This window comes from Corvus moneduloides, chromosome 4 (assembly GCF_009650955.1).
Source record: "Corvus moneduloides isolate bCorMon1 chromosome 4, bCorMon1.pri, whole genome shotgun sequence".
Classification (NCBI taxonomy): domain Eukaryota; kingdom Metazoa; phylum Chordata; class Aves; order Passeriformes; family Corvidae; genus Corvus; species Corvus moneduloides.
The window spans coordinates 14,122,628-14,136,795 of NC_045479.1; the positions used below are offsets into that span (position 1 = coordinate 14,122,628).

Sequence of the window (14,168 nt, forward strand, 5' to 3'; positions counted from 1 at the left end):
AAATACCACATGTGGAGGCAGTGTGTTTGCTGTTAAACTTTCATCAGAGGCAGCTGTTAATGACTGACAGAACCTCAGTTCCCCTCTTGGTGCCCCCCAGTTCACTCAGACACTGAGCCAACCTGGGCCACAGCCTGTGGTGCCCACAGCAGCACTGCTGATGTGACGAACCTTCACTGAGGAGAGCACAGGGACGAGAGCAGCAGAGGCTGCCTAAACTGCAAATGGGCAATCAGGCTCCCTGCACAAGCTGCAACGGCAGCTCCCACATCCCCACTGGGGTAACCCAGTCTTCAGGAAGAAGCTCGAGTCCTTTCGTAAGTATTAAGAGTTTTTCTGAGTGCTCTATTGACAATACAATTTATGTTCGTGGCTTCATTTGTGCTGTTATCAAACATACTTAAATTCAGCTCAGCAGTCTTTCTCCTCCAACACCCCTTATGGGATATTTTTCTAAGCACTCTCACTACTCTGAAATACAGCATTTTCCCATCCCAGAAGAGTTTCCCCTATCAAAGTAACCTCACTTAAAAGCCACAACATTATTTACAAAAAGATGTGAAAGAGCAACTGCTTTTAAAGCATTTGATGTTAATGAATTTCTGAACAGCTCCACAATTGCCATTAACCTTAAAAACATCATTAGCTACTTTAATGCATTACCTACATTCATTTTCATGAGAAATGATCATTCAAATTATTTATTTCAGCACATAAAATCCTGAAATGCCTGTCATATATGCAACTACAGAGGGGAGGAGTTGGAAGAAATGTAGTTATCAGTGATAACGCATTCGATGTGTTCTCTTACCTTATACTACCTGCCCAATCATCTCACTTTTCCCAAAAGGATAAAAATATCCTAATCTCAGGCTGGAGATCTGCCCCTGACCTACAGTCACAACACTCACATGGACTCCTCACTTCAGATTTGTAGGAAACAAGCTGCACTGTGGTGATGAACACACTGTGCCCCCCCCCAAAAACTGGATGTTGCCTTCTAAAGAGCTTCCCAAGATACAACTGCTGCGTTGGAAATGGTTCCTCTGCTCTCACTTTCTTACAATTAGCTCCCAGTGCAAAGAATGAGAACAAAAATTGTCTGCAGAGGCACCGCCTGGAGAACAGGTGGCTTTGGCTCACGGCTCATCCCAGAGCAATTGGCTGGCCCAGTCAGAGTCCAAAACGTCCCCGTTCACTTCCAAGTTAGAAGTGAGGACTGAAAGATTTGACTGATGGAAGTCAGTGAAACAAGGTAGGTAGCATGAGAACAGCAATCCACCACCCTGAACGCCTTAGAAATAAATGACTCTAGGTAAGCACTGGGGAAAAAAAAGTGGGGGAAAAAACCCAAACCTGTCAGCATATTAACATGCTTGGCCAACACTCTCAGAAAGATATTTAAGGTTTATTCTAATAAAGTTCTTCAAAATAAAGTCTATAAAGGTATATGATATATAAAATGAGAGACTTTTGCTAACTCGCGATACTGCTCGTTGATCCATGAAGATTTATAGTTTGTAGTAGGCATTGGTGTTGTAACAGGAAAAATAAACCTAATACTGTTTGCCATAGCATACTAATGATAAAATCCTGGAGAAGAAAAACTAAGTAAAAACATACCCCAGAACAAAGGCTGCACTTCACTGCTCTGTTTTGTTAACCTTAGAAGGTTTCAGCTTGTAATCATGGTTGTGCTACTAATGTTCATGTTGTGTCAGAAAGAGTCAAGTTCAAAGAAGTCCTGAAGTTGCAAACAGGAGTAGGTACCACTAGGGGAGCGAGCAGAGTGCAGTTTCTACTCACTCTGCTATTAAATTAATTACTTAAATATAACAGGAGACAAAGGGAAAAAAAAGGAAAAGAAAAAAAGAGGGGGGAGGAGACTAAAGCTCTAACAATCTTGACCAAAAGTGAATTAAAGAATTAAGCACAGACTTGCCAAGAACTATTTTCATCTTAGCTTAAGGTTCCAAATGAACATGCAGCCCTGAATAATGAACTCAGCACTCAGGATCCACATAAAAGAAAGTGTTTTGTAGAAGTAATACTTGCACAGTTCAACAACCACACCTGGAGCTCAGGACTGCTCTAAAACAAAGCTGTTCTCTTCCAAGATCATTACCCAGGTCTAGTGCTCAGCCTGTGCATGACGCAGATTAACAATACCCAGACAACCACAACTGTGATGTTTGCCTGCATTAGAGGGGATTAATTCACAAATGAAAGGGTGAATGAGTTAATTCAGAACTAATGACAGAGTACTTCAGAACACAGGCGTCCCTGCAACAAACTGCTGGTTTTGATGTGCAGCCACCACTGACAAGGAGAAAGCAGCTTGCTCGGGTTGTTGATGAGGAACAGTTCGATGCCTGCATGCTGCTTCTTGCCCTGTGTGCTGTCTACAAGCTTCTGGACACAAGAAGCACCTGGCAGAACTCAGTCCAGCCTCATTCATGCAACCTTATTATTGTAAAAATTAGGTTACAGTCGCATTCAGGTAATGACCATGTATCAACAATGTATGGCATTCCTTAAATTCCAGCATGTTTCTCCCAGATGAATATTATACTGAATCTCACCCAGAATTTTGCAGTATCTCCAGGGAAGGTTCAGTGACCAGTTCAGCCGTGAATCCCCTTACAACTTCTGAAATAAAATTTTTCTTTAACTGCAACTAGAACATATTAGATTGTTTTTTTAATACTTCTATCAAAGTCTTGTGTTGATGGTAGTAGTAAAGAAAACCATCCAGACAGGCCCAAAAAAGTTCTAGCAGTGCTGTGTTCTGAGGAGGAAACCACAGAAAAGAAGAATTCAAGGGCTGGACAAAGCACAGAACCTCTGCACCCTATTTCAGGTCCAGCTACTTCGTGGGCAGCAGGGGAAAGGGCAATTCTGCCCCGCTCTGCTGAGACCCCCCTGCAGGGCTGCATCCAGCCCTGGGCCCAGCACAGGAAGCACAGGGAGCTGCTGGAGCCAGTCCAGAGCAGGGACACCAAGGGGAGCAGAGGGATGGAGCAGCTCTGCTGTGAGGAAAGGCTGAGGGAACTGGGATTGTTCAGCCTGGAGAAGAGAAGGCTTTGGGGTGACCTCACTGTGGCCTTGCAGTGCCTGAAGGGAGCCCACAGGAAAGATGGAGAGAGACTCTTGGCAAGGGCCTGGAGTGACAGGACAAGGGGCAATGGCTTCACACTGACAGAGAGCAGGTTTAGATTGGATATGAGGAAGAAATTCTTCCCTGTGAGGGTGGGGAGGCCCTGGCACAGGTTGCCCAGAGAAGCTGTGGCTGCTCCATCCCTGGCAGTGTCCAAGGCCAGATGAGGCTCTGAGCAACCTGGGACAGTGGCAGGTGTCCCTGCCCATGGCAGGGGCCTGGGATGGGATGATCTTTAGGGTCCCTTCCAACCCAGGCCATTCTGTGATTACTACATGGTCCCCAGAATGGGGATTCTACATGTACCATATGATATTACCATCTCAAAACAATCACCAAGAACTTGTACCTCTTCTGCAAGACAGCAAATGACAAGCAATAACAGAAGCAGATACATATTTACATCCCTAAAACACACCGCATCTGCACAAAGGGCAGTGTCAAGGTTAACAGGTTAAATTTCCACCTACAACTCCCCAAGCACACAAAACTTATCGCAGGTTCTATTAATAGAGGAACACCTTCAAAAGAATAATTTCTTTCAAAATTGAGAATGACATCAAAAAAAGGAAATATATGGACTCCAGAATGTTGATGTTCTGACAGCCTGCAAATATCTGTCCAGAGTGGTTTGAACCTGGCTCCAACACTGTGACATTAAATGGCGAACTTCACTCAGTGTCCTGATCTGGCTCTGCTGCACAGCCAAACAATCTCTGGACCCAAGTGTCCATGCCATGTGCCCAGCCACTGTAGTCTTAGCTTGGGATCGATGTCCTTTGCTAATTTAAACACAGATTTCACCACAATGAACAGTGATTAAACTAATGAAATATAGGTACAAGGTAATGAACATTTTTTTTAGACTCTCAAGAGGCAGATTTTTAAATTATATTCCATGAAGGGTAGTAGCACTCATACAACCATTACTCACTTCAAGCTCCTCTATATGCTTTAATATTTGCAGCCGACACAGTAGACAGAGCAACTATTTCTGCTGCCAAAAGTGAAAATGAAACTCCAAAGGAAAGCAGCAGTAGCAACACTCTTGGCAGGACTGTAACCTGAGAGGTCATCAATTCCCTTTTTCAGGACAGAAATGATTCATCCCATTAACTCCCACCCAAAAGTCCATCCTCCTCTACATTTTTTTGTTATACAGGTAGTATCATACACTGTGAAGAAATGTATCTGTGCCTTATCTTTCCCATCAGGCTACAAACGTTTATGCCAAGCACCAAGCAAGATCCATCTTTCCATTAAGTGTCTCCCATGTTTCAGAGCCAGGACCTACAGCAGTGAGTCAGTACAAGCAGGTGACTCACTGCCCTGGTCTCACATCATTTCTGGGAAAAGTGGTGGGATGAGCAGTCTTAAACACAAGGGTCCCTCTCCTTCCCTAGGGAAGGGGCTGGGGTGGGCAGGAGTAGGTCTTTGTCACCAGAGGTCATAGAATCATTCAGGCTGGAAAAGGCCTCCAAGCTCATCGAGTCCAAGCTGTGCCTGACGCCCACCTTGTCACCCAGCCCAGAGCACTGAGTGCCACATCCAGTCACTCTCTGGACACCTCCAGGGATGGGGACTCCAAACCTCCCTGGGCAGCCCCTTCCAGTGCTTAACAACCCCTTCCATGAAGAAATTCCTCCTGATGTCCAACCTGAGCCTCCCCTGGCACAGCTTGAGGCCGTTCCCTCTCATCCATTCCCTTGTTCCCTGGGAGCAGGGCCTGAGTTCCCCTGGCTTCCCCCTCCTGTCAGGGAGTTGGGCAGAGCCAGAAGGTCCCCCCTTGAGCCTCCTTTTCTCCAGGCTGAGCCTCCCCAGCTCCTTCAGCCGCTCCCCACAGGACTTGTTCTCAAACCCTTCAATGCAGTCTTGCTCCCAGTTTCTCCTCTCTCCCTGAGACTACCAGGATGCACTCAGTGCCAGGGAAGTTCCCTGGCAGGCACATTCCTAGCTCCCATCACCTCTGCTGCACAGCAGCTGTGCCAAGAGCCTGCCCTGCAAGCTGGCACTCTAGACAGTCTTGGGGGAAAAAAAAAGGAAAAAAATAAACTCTGCACCTAATACAGAAGTTTTAAGAAAGCTAAACTGAAAGGGAAGGTGTAATAGTCTCACTCTTAAGCTGAATCTGAATGAACACCCCAGACTTATCACAGTGCATAATAAGAATAAACACACTGTCACCTGTCTGCACACAGGCTTCCATGGAGGTAAAGCCAGACCTGCCAACACCTGGCTCAAGCCAAACCCAGACTGCCCAGAGCACTGAAAAATGCACACTCTCCACAACATGGATACAGCTTTCTGACCCACTTGGTTTCCCAGAGACAGCCTTCCAGCCCTAGGCTCTCTTCCTTAACAAGGCAATGCAAAGAAAAAGTAATTGCATGTGGGTAAAATCTTCTAAGAACTCTTAATATGTGGAACATGTGGGTGAAAATGCCCTGCCTTACCAAAGGGACAACAGCATTAACTCTTGAATCTTTAACAGCACTGATAGAAAAGTAATTCCTGGCAATTTTAATCAACCCAAGATGATTTGAACCCAGTATCTTTGAAATATGAAGCTGACATTTCATTCATTATGTGACACTTAAGTTAACATCCATAGCAATATTAAAAAAATACCATTCTGGCTACCTGAGAACTCAATAAATACCCAAGATTGAGATGAAAAAAAAACGCCCTCAAAATAGAGGTTAGAGTTTGCATTACTCAGATTTCTTAACTCACGCTATACTTTGCATCCACAGATATGAAATACAATAGAAAATAAAGAATCAGAGGAGGAGTCCAGTCCTAGCAAGAAATACCCACAGAGATATACAGGCTCCCCTGAAAGTCTGCTGAGTTCTCCAGGCACAGCCATCTCTCCATGTCTTTACCAGGACTGAAGCCTTAGTTCATTACTATTATCCTTGCTCTCCAAAAAATGGTGTGCAGGAGTTTATCACAGCCTGACAGAACAAAGCTCTCTGAGTCATCACTTCATATTTTCAATGGCCTTTTATCCAAGCAACCTGAAGTACCACACTTATTTTAGAGCTGCGTCCTAAACAGGTGAAACAATGGGGAAGTTTGGCTGAGGTCACACAGCAAGACATCCAGCAGCCCAGATCCCTCTCAGTGAGGTTACTGTCACCAGATTTCTGAACCAGAAAGTTTATATGATCACTTACAATGCTCTAACACATGTTTGAGACAGCATTGACACTTGAATAAATACACTCCATTTATCTTTGAGGAAAAATACTCAAATGCAATACAAAAAAAAAAAAAAAAAAACACCAACCCCAAAAAACACTGATGGCTGCATTTGTTTAATTTTAAAAAGACAGCTGTACTACTTCTTCAGTGAAGTACTGCTCATATTTTCCAGCCAGAAGCACCAAAATCCACAGCACTATTTAAAGCAAGTCTGCCAATTTAATATTTGCCACAGAAAACTACAGAGAGGAGGGCAAAAGGTTTCTTTCAGTAAGAAACTCAAGCTTCATGTCTCTAGACTGAAATATTCTCTTTCTAGGAAACAAATATGCCATTCTGAGTAGAGGAGATGCGTTCTAGGCTCCAGGGGTAAAAGAAATCACAAAAAATGCAGTAAAAATCCTCATGGGGGCTGGAAGTGGGAGAGCAGCACTGCTGAAGGAACAGGACAAGCGTATTTGTGACTGCACTGTTTGTCACCACATTCCTTTGGAAGATTTTTTATTTTTCGTGTTTGAATGGAAAACAACCAGAAAAGCCAATTTAAAAAAAAAAAAAAAAAATCTATAGTTAACCTACATTTGCCTAAACTAGCAGCTAAAATGATTAGCTCACTTCTTTTTAGGATACCACCTGCTTTTCCCCTCAGCACTACAATGATTTTTTGAGAGGAGTAACTGTGCTCACACATACTCAAAACAGACCTTTGGCTGGATTCATCAACCACCTCATCACACACAAAATTTAAAAGTATCAACAACTCTCTTTTTACTTTTTTTCAGTTGCCCAAATTATGAAGAGAAATCAAAATGACCAAGCAATGTTTATATGAAGCCATTCTGGTTTTCACAGAATGCACAGAAAACTTAGTGGAGAATTTGTTGTCAAATGTACATTTTTAAAAGAGACAAGGATGAATCTTGGAAAAGCTCATCTCTCCTGGCAAAAATATTTTTAAAACAAGACTCGTGGTTCTCTATTTAAACTGTGTGCTGAGGTGTATTTTTGTTTTGGTGAGGCCTTAGTTTCTCATGATGAAACAATCACTTCTCTTATTTTTATTAAAACCCCAAATCTTCCTTGTCACTTGCAAACAGCTTGAGTTAAAAAGAAAATAAAGCAGACCTAGATAAAACTCATAAAAGGTAGCACCAAGTATTCTTCAAGATCCCAGTGAGAGATGATTTCACTCTCTGGAAACTTGTAACTGAATAGTTTTATGTCTGCCTTGAACAGAATTCCAGCAATCTGCCCTCCAGCTAAGGTAATTCCAACTCCTTCTAAGTAACAGATACAGACAATTTTAGTATCCAAAGCTATATTCAATTGATATTACTCTCTCTTGCATTCAATAAATTGAAAACATACACATTTTTTAAAATAAGCTTTGTTGGGACACCGAAGGAGACAACTCTCCCTTCTGTTCTGAGGGGAGGTTTGAGATTGAATTCAAACCCTTTAACTTCAATCCAAACAGAAAATTAAAAAAAAAAAAAAAAAGCCAACAAAAAACCACAACCAACCAAAAAACCCTGGAATTTTTACTTTGGGTAGAGTAATTTCCTATTCTGCAGTGATCAAGAGATGGACAGCAGGGGAAGGGGAAGGAGCTCACAGTGCAAGAACAGGTAACACAAATGTTACTCATCAGGAGTACAGCCCCAGAGAGAGACTTTTTTCCTGAAAGAGCTCCAATTTCTAAGGAATCAAGGAGCATTAACCAGGCAAGTTAAGTGACGGAATGCCACGGCCAAAGGATTAGACACTGGATATGGGACAGAACCTCTCACAAAGGCTGATAGCCTAGTATAACTTGATTTTTTAATGCTAAAATAGCCCTAGGGACATAAAAAAAGAAAACAAAAATAACCCAAGAAACTTTTGTATCCTGAAGTTGTTATTGAATTTCCATGACATGGGGGAAGAGTTGGAAAGTGCATACATGGAAACCTTTTTGTTGTTTTTATCACAGCAGGAGATCAGGAGACAGGGCCCTGCATTTGATCAACTGGCAGCAAAAGGCACTTTTTGAAATACAAGAAATTCCATTTACGGACAACACACTCTGACTGCCAGGGTGAGTGAACACTGCTACAGTGGGGTCTCCACACTTGTGCACATTCAGAACCCAACCGCCCCTGGTCCTGAGCAACCTGCTCTGCCTGGCCCTGCTTTGTGCAGCAGAGTTGGACTGGATACTGCCCAAAGGTGCCTTCTAAACCACAGCTCTATAATAATTTTGATTTTCCTATTTTTGAAATACAGGATAAAGCTTTATTTTTCACATGTCTAGAATAGAGATAGCTTCATTTGCCCATAAGAAGCTTCTTAACTATGGATGTTTTAAACCAGGTATCTTTGGCTTGTGCTTTCCTCAGTGCATATGGCTGTAAAATAAGCCAGTTTGCAAATATTCCAGACACTGCACTTCAAGAAAATAATATACTTCTTGCAGTTCACATTTCAGGCTCAGTGAAGAAGACTGTGTTGTGTGTGTTGTATGCTTTAAGTCAAGGACCTAGTAATAAACTGTAAGGCACAATAAAACAAAAGGAGCATCTCACAAACTTTACAGACAGACAAAATAATCCTGAGTGCAGCCAAGTTATGTGACTGCTGAAGCAGCCAGACTGCAAAGTGGAAAATCCCATCAGAGCCAAGCAAATGGGAAGCCAACTAAGACTGGCTACTTTCCACCACCAAATGTCAGGTGAGAGCTACAGGGATCAATTTTCATAGGTTCCCATTCAAATTCGAGTGACAATTACTCCTGCTAAGCTGGGACCTACAGCCAAATAGCAGGGGCAGCCAGATGGTTCTGTCCTCATGAATGGCCTGACTGGAGGGCTGGGAAAGACACACAGGTGTAATTTATATGGTGCTTGATACTGTCCTAGCTGCCCCAGCGAGAGAGGAATTGTTCTGGGTTTTTTCTAGAGAGGGTATTTGCCTTGGGAAGGAATTTCCAAAGGATTATCTTGATTTGGCTCTGGTTGCAGATGAAATTTATCTCAGCATGGAAGCAGAGTTGCCTGTCCCAGATGAACTGGTGACATGTTACAGAAAAGGAAGTCTGCAGAGCTGACAAAACCTGTGTGTGTCTCCAAGGCTGACAGAGTCTTAACAGAGTTCAGGCTAATAACTGAGGATACAGAAAAAAACCCAGCGAGAAATTACACAGGAGAACATTAAATTACTGTCTAGAACTGGGAGTCCGACATTTCTGTGGGAGAAGGCAAAGGAAACAGAATGAAAGATATTGAAAGCAAAGTGAAGAACTAAAGTATCACAACCACTTTATTATTTCTAAACATGTATCACTTAATCATGACTAGAAAATGATCATACTAGCAGAATTGTTTCTCAAAAAACCTGCAGGTAGAAAACAAGACGTGGAAGGAATTAATGATCCAATTACCATTAAACAAAAAGCTGCAACTAACACAACCAGTAAAAAAACATTTAACAGTTTAACATCAACTACAAGATTTGAGAGACAAACTGACTTTCTACAATTTTTAAATGAAGCTTTAGAAGGTATTTGATGCATATAGATAAGCACATGCTAGCATTTTGTTCAATCCTCTTAAACTATAAAATAAAAAAGTGCCAGTCTTCCACTCCATCAGATAAAAGTAGATGGAAATGATGTTTAGAAGTTTAACACTTAAATAAATAAACATCACAATTTCAGAGAAATTGTCTTTGTGCTTACAGGTAGAATACCTTGCTGACATTCATAGGCCTAACTTATTTTTTATTAGAAAATTATTATTTTCAATAATACAATCTTGTAAAACTGCTGGCATACTGAAAAATGCAGAAGCTCACCTTTAAACTATTCATTTTAGTTAAAACATAGGTTTTAATGCCTAAATTTAAATAGTATGTAAATCCAATTATAACATTATCAGCATAGTAAATACTGAAGGGATGAGGCTGAGGCTTATTCAGGATGCCCTTAATCACTGAGAAAGATCGGACAAGACTTTCCTGTGATGGAGCCTCAAAGATTTAATTTTTTCTTCTAAACTGTTCAGCAAAGGGCTAATAGTGTAGACTTCCAGGTTACCCTTTCATGAGCAGTGAGTTATGTGGCATGCCAGAGCAAGAGGAGACCCTGAAGGATCTATGTCATTGATCTATACTATTCCCAATATAGCTAAAGATACTTAAAATGGGTATCATTTCAATGAACATCATTAGGATGTGAAAGCCAACCAATTCTATTGCACTACTTTTATATTTTCTTTGGTACCTAGAATATTGACAGTTTAGCACCTTCCTTAGTCCAGGCTGTATTTACAACCAACATAATTATTATTACTTAGAAAATAAATTTTTATTGAAGGAAAGTTTATAGATTTCAAAAATGTTTCTTTTCTGTCTTTTCAATCTCTCTCTGGCAGGTGAAAAATCCAAGGCTACAAGTTTACACTGCAAGATTATCCCATTGTGCATTGCATTCTCTGCTCTGCTGGTACCCAGTGCTCCCCCACCTCCCCTGGGTTTAGCTTCACAAAAAAAAGCTTCACCCCACTTGCCACCCGGCAGTACTCACCAATAGCCTGAGCAAGGGCTATTACGACTTCCTGGCATGTTGTGACTTCGGTGACCCCACACACAATTCTCTGCACTCCATCGACCCATACTTTGAGCTCCATGGTTCACCAGATCATCCAAGAGCCATGAATGCAAATCAGTCAAGTCATTCTTGCAGCTGCACCAGAGACAACGCAGCTGACTTCCTGCAGCAGCTGGAACAGAGAAAAATCCTGGTGTTTAGAGCAAGGAACCACCAATTTGAAAAGTTGACTATTTCACCTTGACATCTATCAGGTAGGAGAGCCAACACAGCCTCCTTTCTTTAAAAACAACAACAGGAACCAAACATCCACACATTTTGGGGACAGAGTGGCTGGAAAGTGCCCAGCAGAAAAGGACCGGGGGTGCTGGTCAACAGCAGCTGAACATGAGCCCAGCTGTGCCCAGGTGGGCAAGAAGGCCAATGGCACCTGGCCTGGGTCAGCTATGGTGTGGCCAGCAAGGCCAGGGCAATGACTGTCCCCCTCTTGTGGGCACTGGTAGGGCCACACTTCAAATCCTGTGTCCAGTTCTGGGCCTGTCCCTACAAGAAGGACATGGAAGGGCTGGAGCATGTCCAAGGAAGGGAATGGAGCTGGGGAAGGGGCTGCAGCACAAGTCTGATGAGGAGCAGCTGAGGGAGCTGGGAAAGGGGCTCAGCCAGGAGAAAAGGAGGCTCAGACAGGACCTTCTGGCTCTGCCCAACTCCCTGACAGGAGGGGGCAGCCAGGGGAACTCAGGCCCTGCTCCCAGGGAACAAGGGACAGGAGGAGAGGGAACGGCCTGGAGTTGTGCCAGGGGAAGGTCAGGTTGGACATCAGGAGGAATTTCTTCATGGAAAAGGTGGTCAGGCCTTGGCAGGGGCTGCCCAGGGAGGTTTGGAGCCCCCATCCCTGGAGGTGTCCAAGGAAGGCCTGGACGTGGCACTCAGTGCTCTGGGATGGGTGACAAGGTAGAGGTTGGCTCAATGATTTTGAAGATCTTGTCCAACCTCATTAATTCTATGATTCCATTCTAGGATCCCATGCTTTAACAATGTCTACCTCTTCTGCAGACAAACTGTAATGAAACTGGGTATTTCCTAAAATTTTACAAGTTGCTACAAAAAGAGCACTCAGAGAAATAGCACTAAATAAACAACTCCAGAATAAACTCAACAGTTTCCAGTAACAGGTGCCCCTATTCCTTTATATGCTGCCTGGATGTCTCCAGGGACTGGTTAGGGATGCTTTTGGTGTTTGTTCAGTAATTTCTAGCAGGTGGGGCTGTAGAAAAACAAGGGGGAAACATTTTTAATTACAGCCATCCATGAGAGTCCAACTTTTGTCTTCCTGCAGAAGCAGCTGAAGGTTCCTATTCCCAACAAACCTGTGCATCTTGTACCAGAACCCAGAAAGCAAAGCAAGTAGACAGATTGCTTCTCTCTCCCTCTAAAACAAGGAGATGCATCAGGGAAAGTGTTGTAGGGGTGCTTTAACCCCTGCCAGCACTATGCTGGTTCTGTGAGGAAACAGACGATGTCTAATGTCTTTTCCTAGGTTTTTCCATAGGCACTGCAATGATACTAAACAAAAAAATTTCAAAGTAAACCCACCACATATTGTCGTCTTCAAAAGATAGCACCTTCCCTCAAAAATTAAACAAAAACCAAACCACCAATAATGATGATTAAGTCTTAAAAAACCCCAGAAACTAACAAGAACGCAAACACCCAAAACCCACCTACAAACCAACCAACAACAAAAGCCCAAAATCAAATAAAGAAAACCTAATGAGACAGCTGGGCTGCTTAAGCAGAGAGGGGGAAAATAAACTGTGATAATACGATACAAGAAGCTCGTACTCAGATAATACCATGTGGATAAAGTGATAAAACCAAAGACAATATTTTTGAAGACTTAAGTACCAGGAAAATGGATAACACGGGGATGGAATAAAAGAAATCTGAAAATTATTTAGGGGACTTTAGTGAAGACAGGCAGGGTAGGGTTACACAAGAAACATGGAACCTGATGATGCTGATGGATTGAACAGAACTGCACATGGAGGCAGAAATGGTGCAGAGAACACTGCGCAAGTACTTAGTGCTGTTCACATTTACAGTCTCACCAGAGCTGCTTTCTCCTGGGGAAGTGAACATCTCCCTGCATCTATGCACCAGTGCAACCCCCAAGCTAGAGGGGAAAAGTGACTTTCCATCTACAACCAAACAGTTCATCCAGCAGCTGACACATGATGCAGAGGACACCTGGAAGATCCTCACCTGACAGGCAGGGGCAGCAACAACCTCAGAGCCTGTCAGAGCCACACAGGTCCCACCACACTGACAGGACAAGCTTTAGCAGAGAAGCACCAAGCAGTAAAGTCAGGCCAGCACACACCCCCAAAAGCCCTGCCCAAACCTACCTGCTCAGAAGTATAAAATTTATAAAAGTATATAAAATTTGTAAGTAAAACCAGATCTCAAACAGACTTGCACACTCAATAGAAAAGTGATCGCTTTTAAGACTATCAATGTATACAGAAATAGTCTTCTGAGACATGAACAAGATCCTGAAAATCCAAAGAGGTTTTCATAAACATTTTCCCACATAAAGCTAGGTAATTCAAAGAAAACTTCTATCTGCACAAGCATTAACTGTGTACAAACACAAACACTTCAGTCAGGTTAACACCATTTTAATGCACCAGTAACTAAGCAGAAGAAAATCTTTTACCAGCCTGTAACACTGCAGTGACTGAGAAAACACCTCACAGGCCCCATCAGTGACCTCTGCTATTTATTCTTGGACCAGTTGTCTTCACAAATAAACAGACCTCACATTCCAAGCCCAGCTGTAAGGAACTTCATTAATTAACTTAATAACTTGCTGAGGGTTGAACAGTTCAGATTTCCTGGCACAGACCAAGGCATCTCTCCATGTGACAATGCACACGTCAGCAAAGCATCTGACAGCTCTTAATTGTTTTTCTGTCTGTCAACATCCAAAGTATTATCTCAATTTAGCAAGCCAGCAAATGCCTTTTTTCCCCCTGTCAGCACACAATGTACAGTTTTGTGCTCAACGCAGATCAGGTTTGGTCATTTGTTTTCCTACAGTCCACCTTTAAAAAAAGAAAATACTGAAGAGAGGCATCATATAATACGGAAATATTTGCTGACACTTCCAAGTTTGAAGAAAAGCATCCACCAAAGCTGCAAATAATCTGAACAAAGTGC

The 14,168-nt window shown here is 42.7% G+C and overlaps 2 protein-coding genes across 3 annotated transcripts in view; both read right to left on the reverse strand.

The window, feature by feature from the left end:
- The window catches only part of SSPN (sarcospan), an 84,429-nt gene extending 73,485 nt beyond the window's left edge, over positions 1–10,944 (reverse strand). Inside the window, exon 1 of the mRNA XM_032107626.1 lies at positions 10,926–10,944. The gene's annotated coding sequence lies outside the window, so the exon portion shown is untranslated. The remainder of the gene's footprint in view (positions 1–10,925) is intronic.
- The window catches only part of RASSF8 (Ras association domain family member 8), a 73,316-nt gene that overhangs the window by 9,012 nt on the left and 50,136 nt on the right, over positions 1–14,168 (reverse strand). For both annotated transcript variants that reach the window (XM_032107623.1, XM_032107624.1), the window contains one exon: positions 10,926–11,121. In XM_032107623.1, coding sequence (XP_031963514.1) covers positions 10,926–11,028 — 103 coding nt within the window. In that variant the 5' untranslated portion in view covers positions 11,029–11,121. The remainder of the gene's footprint in view (positions 1–10,925; positions 11,122–14,168) is intronic.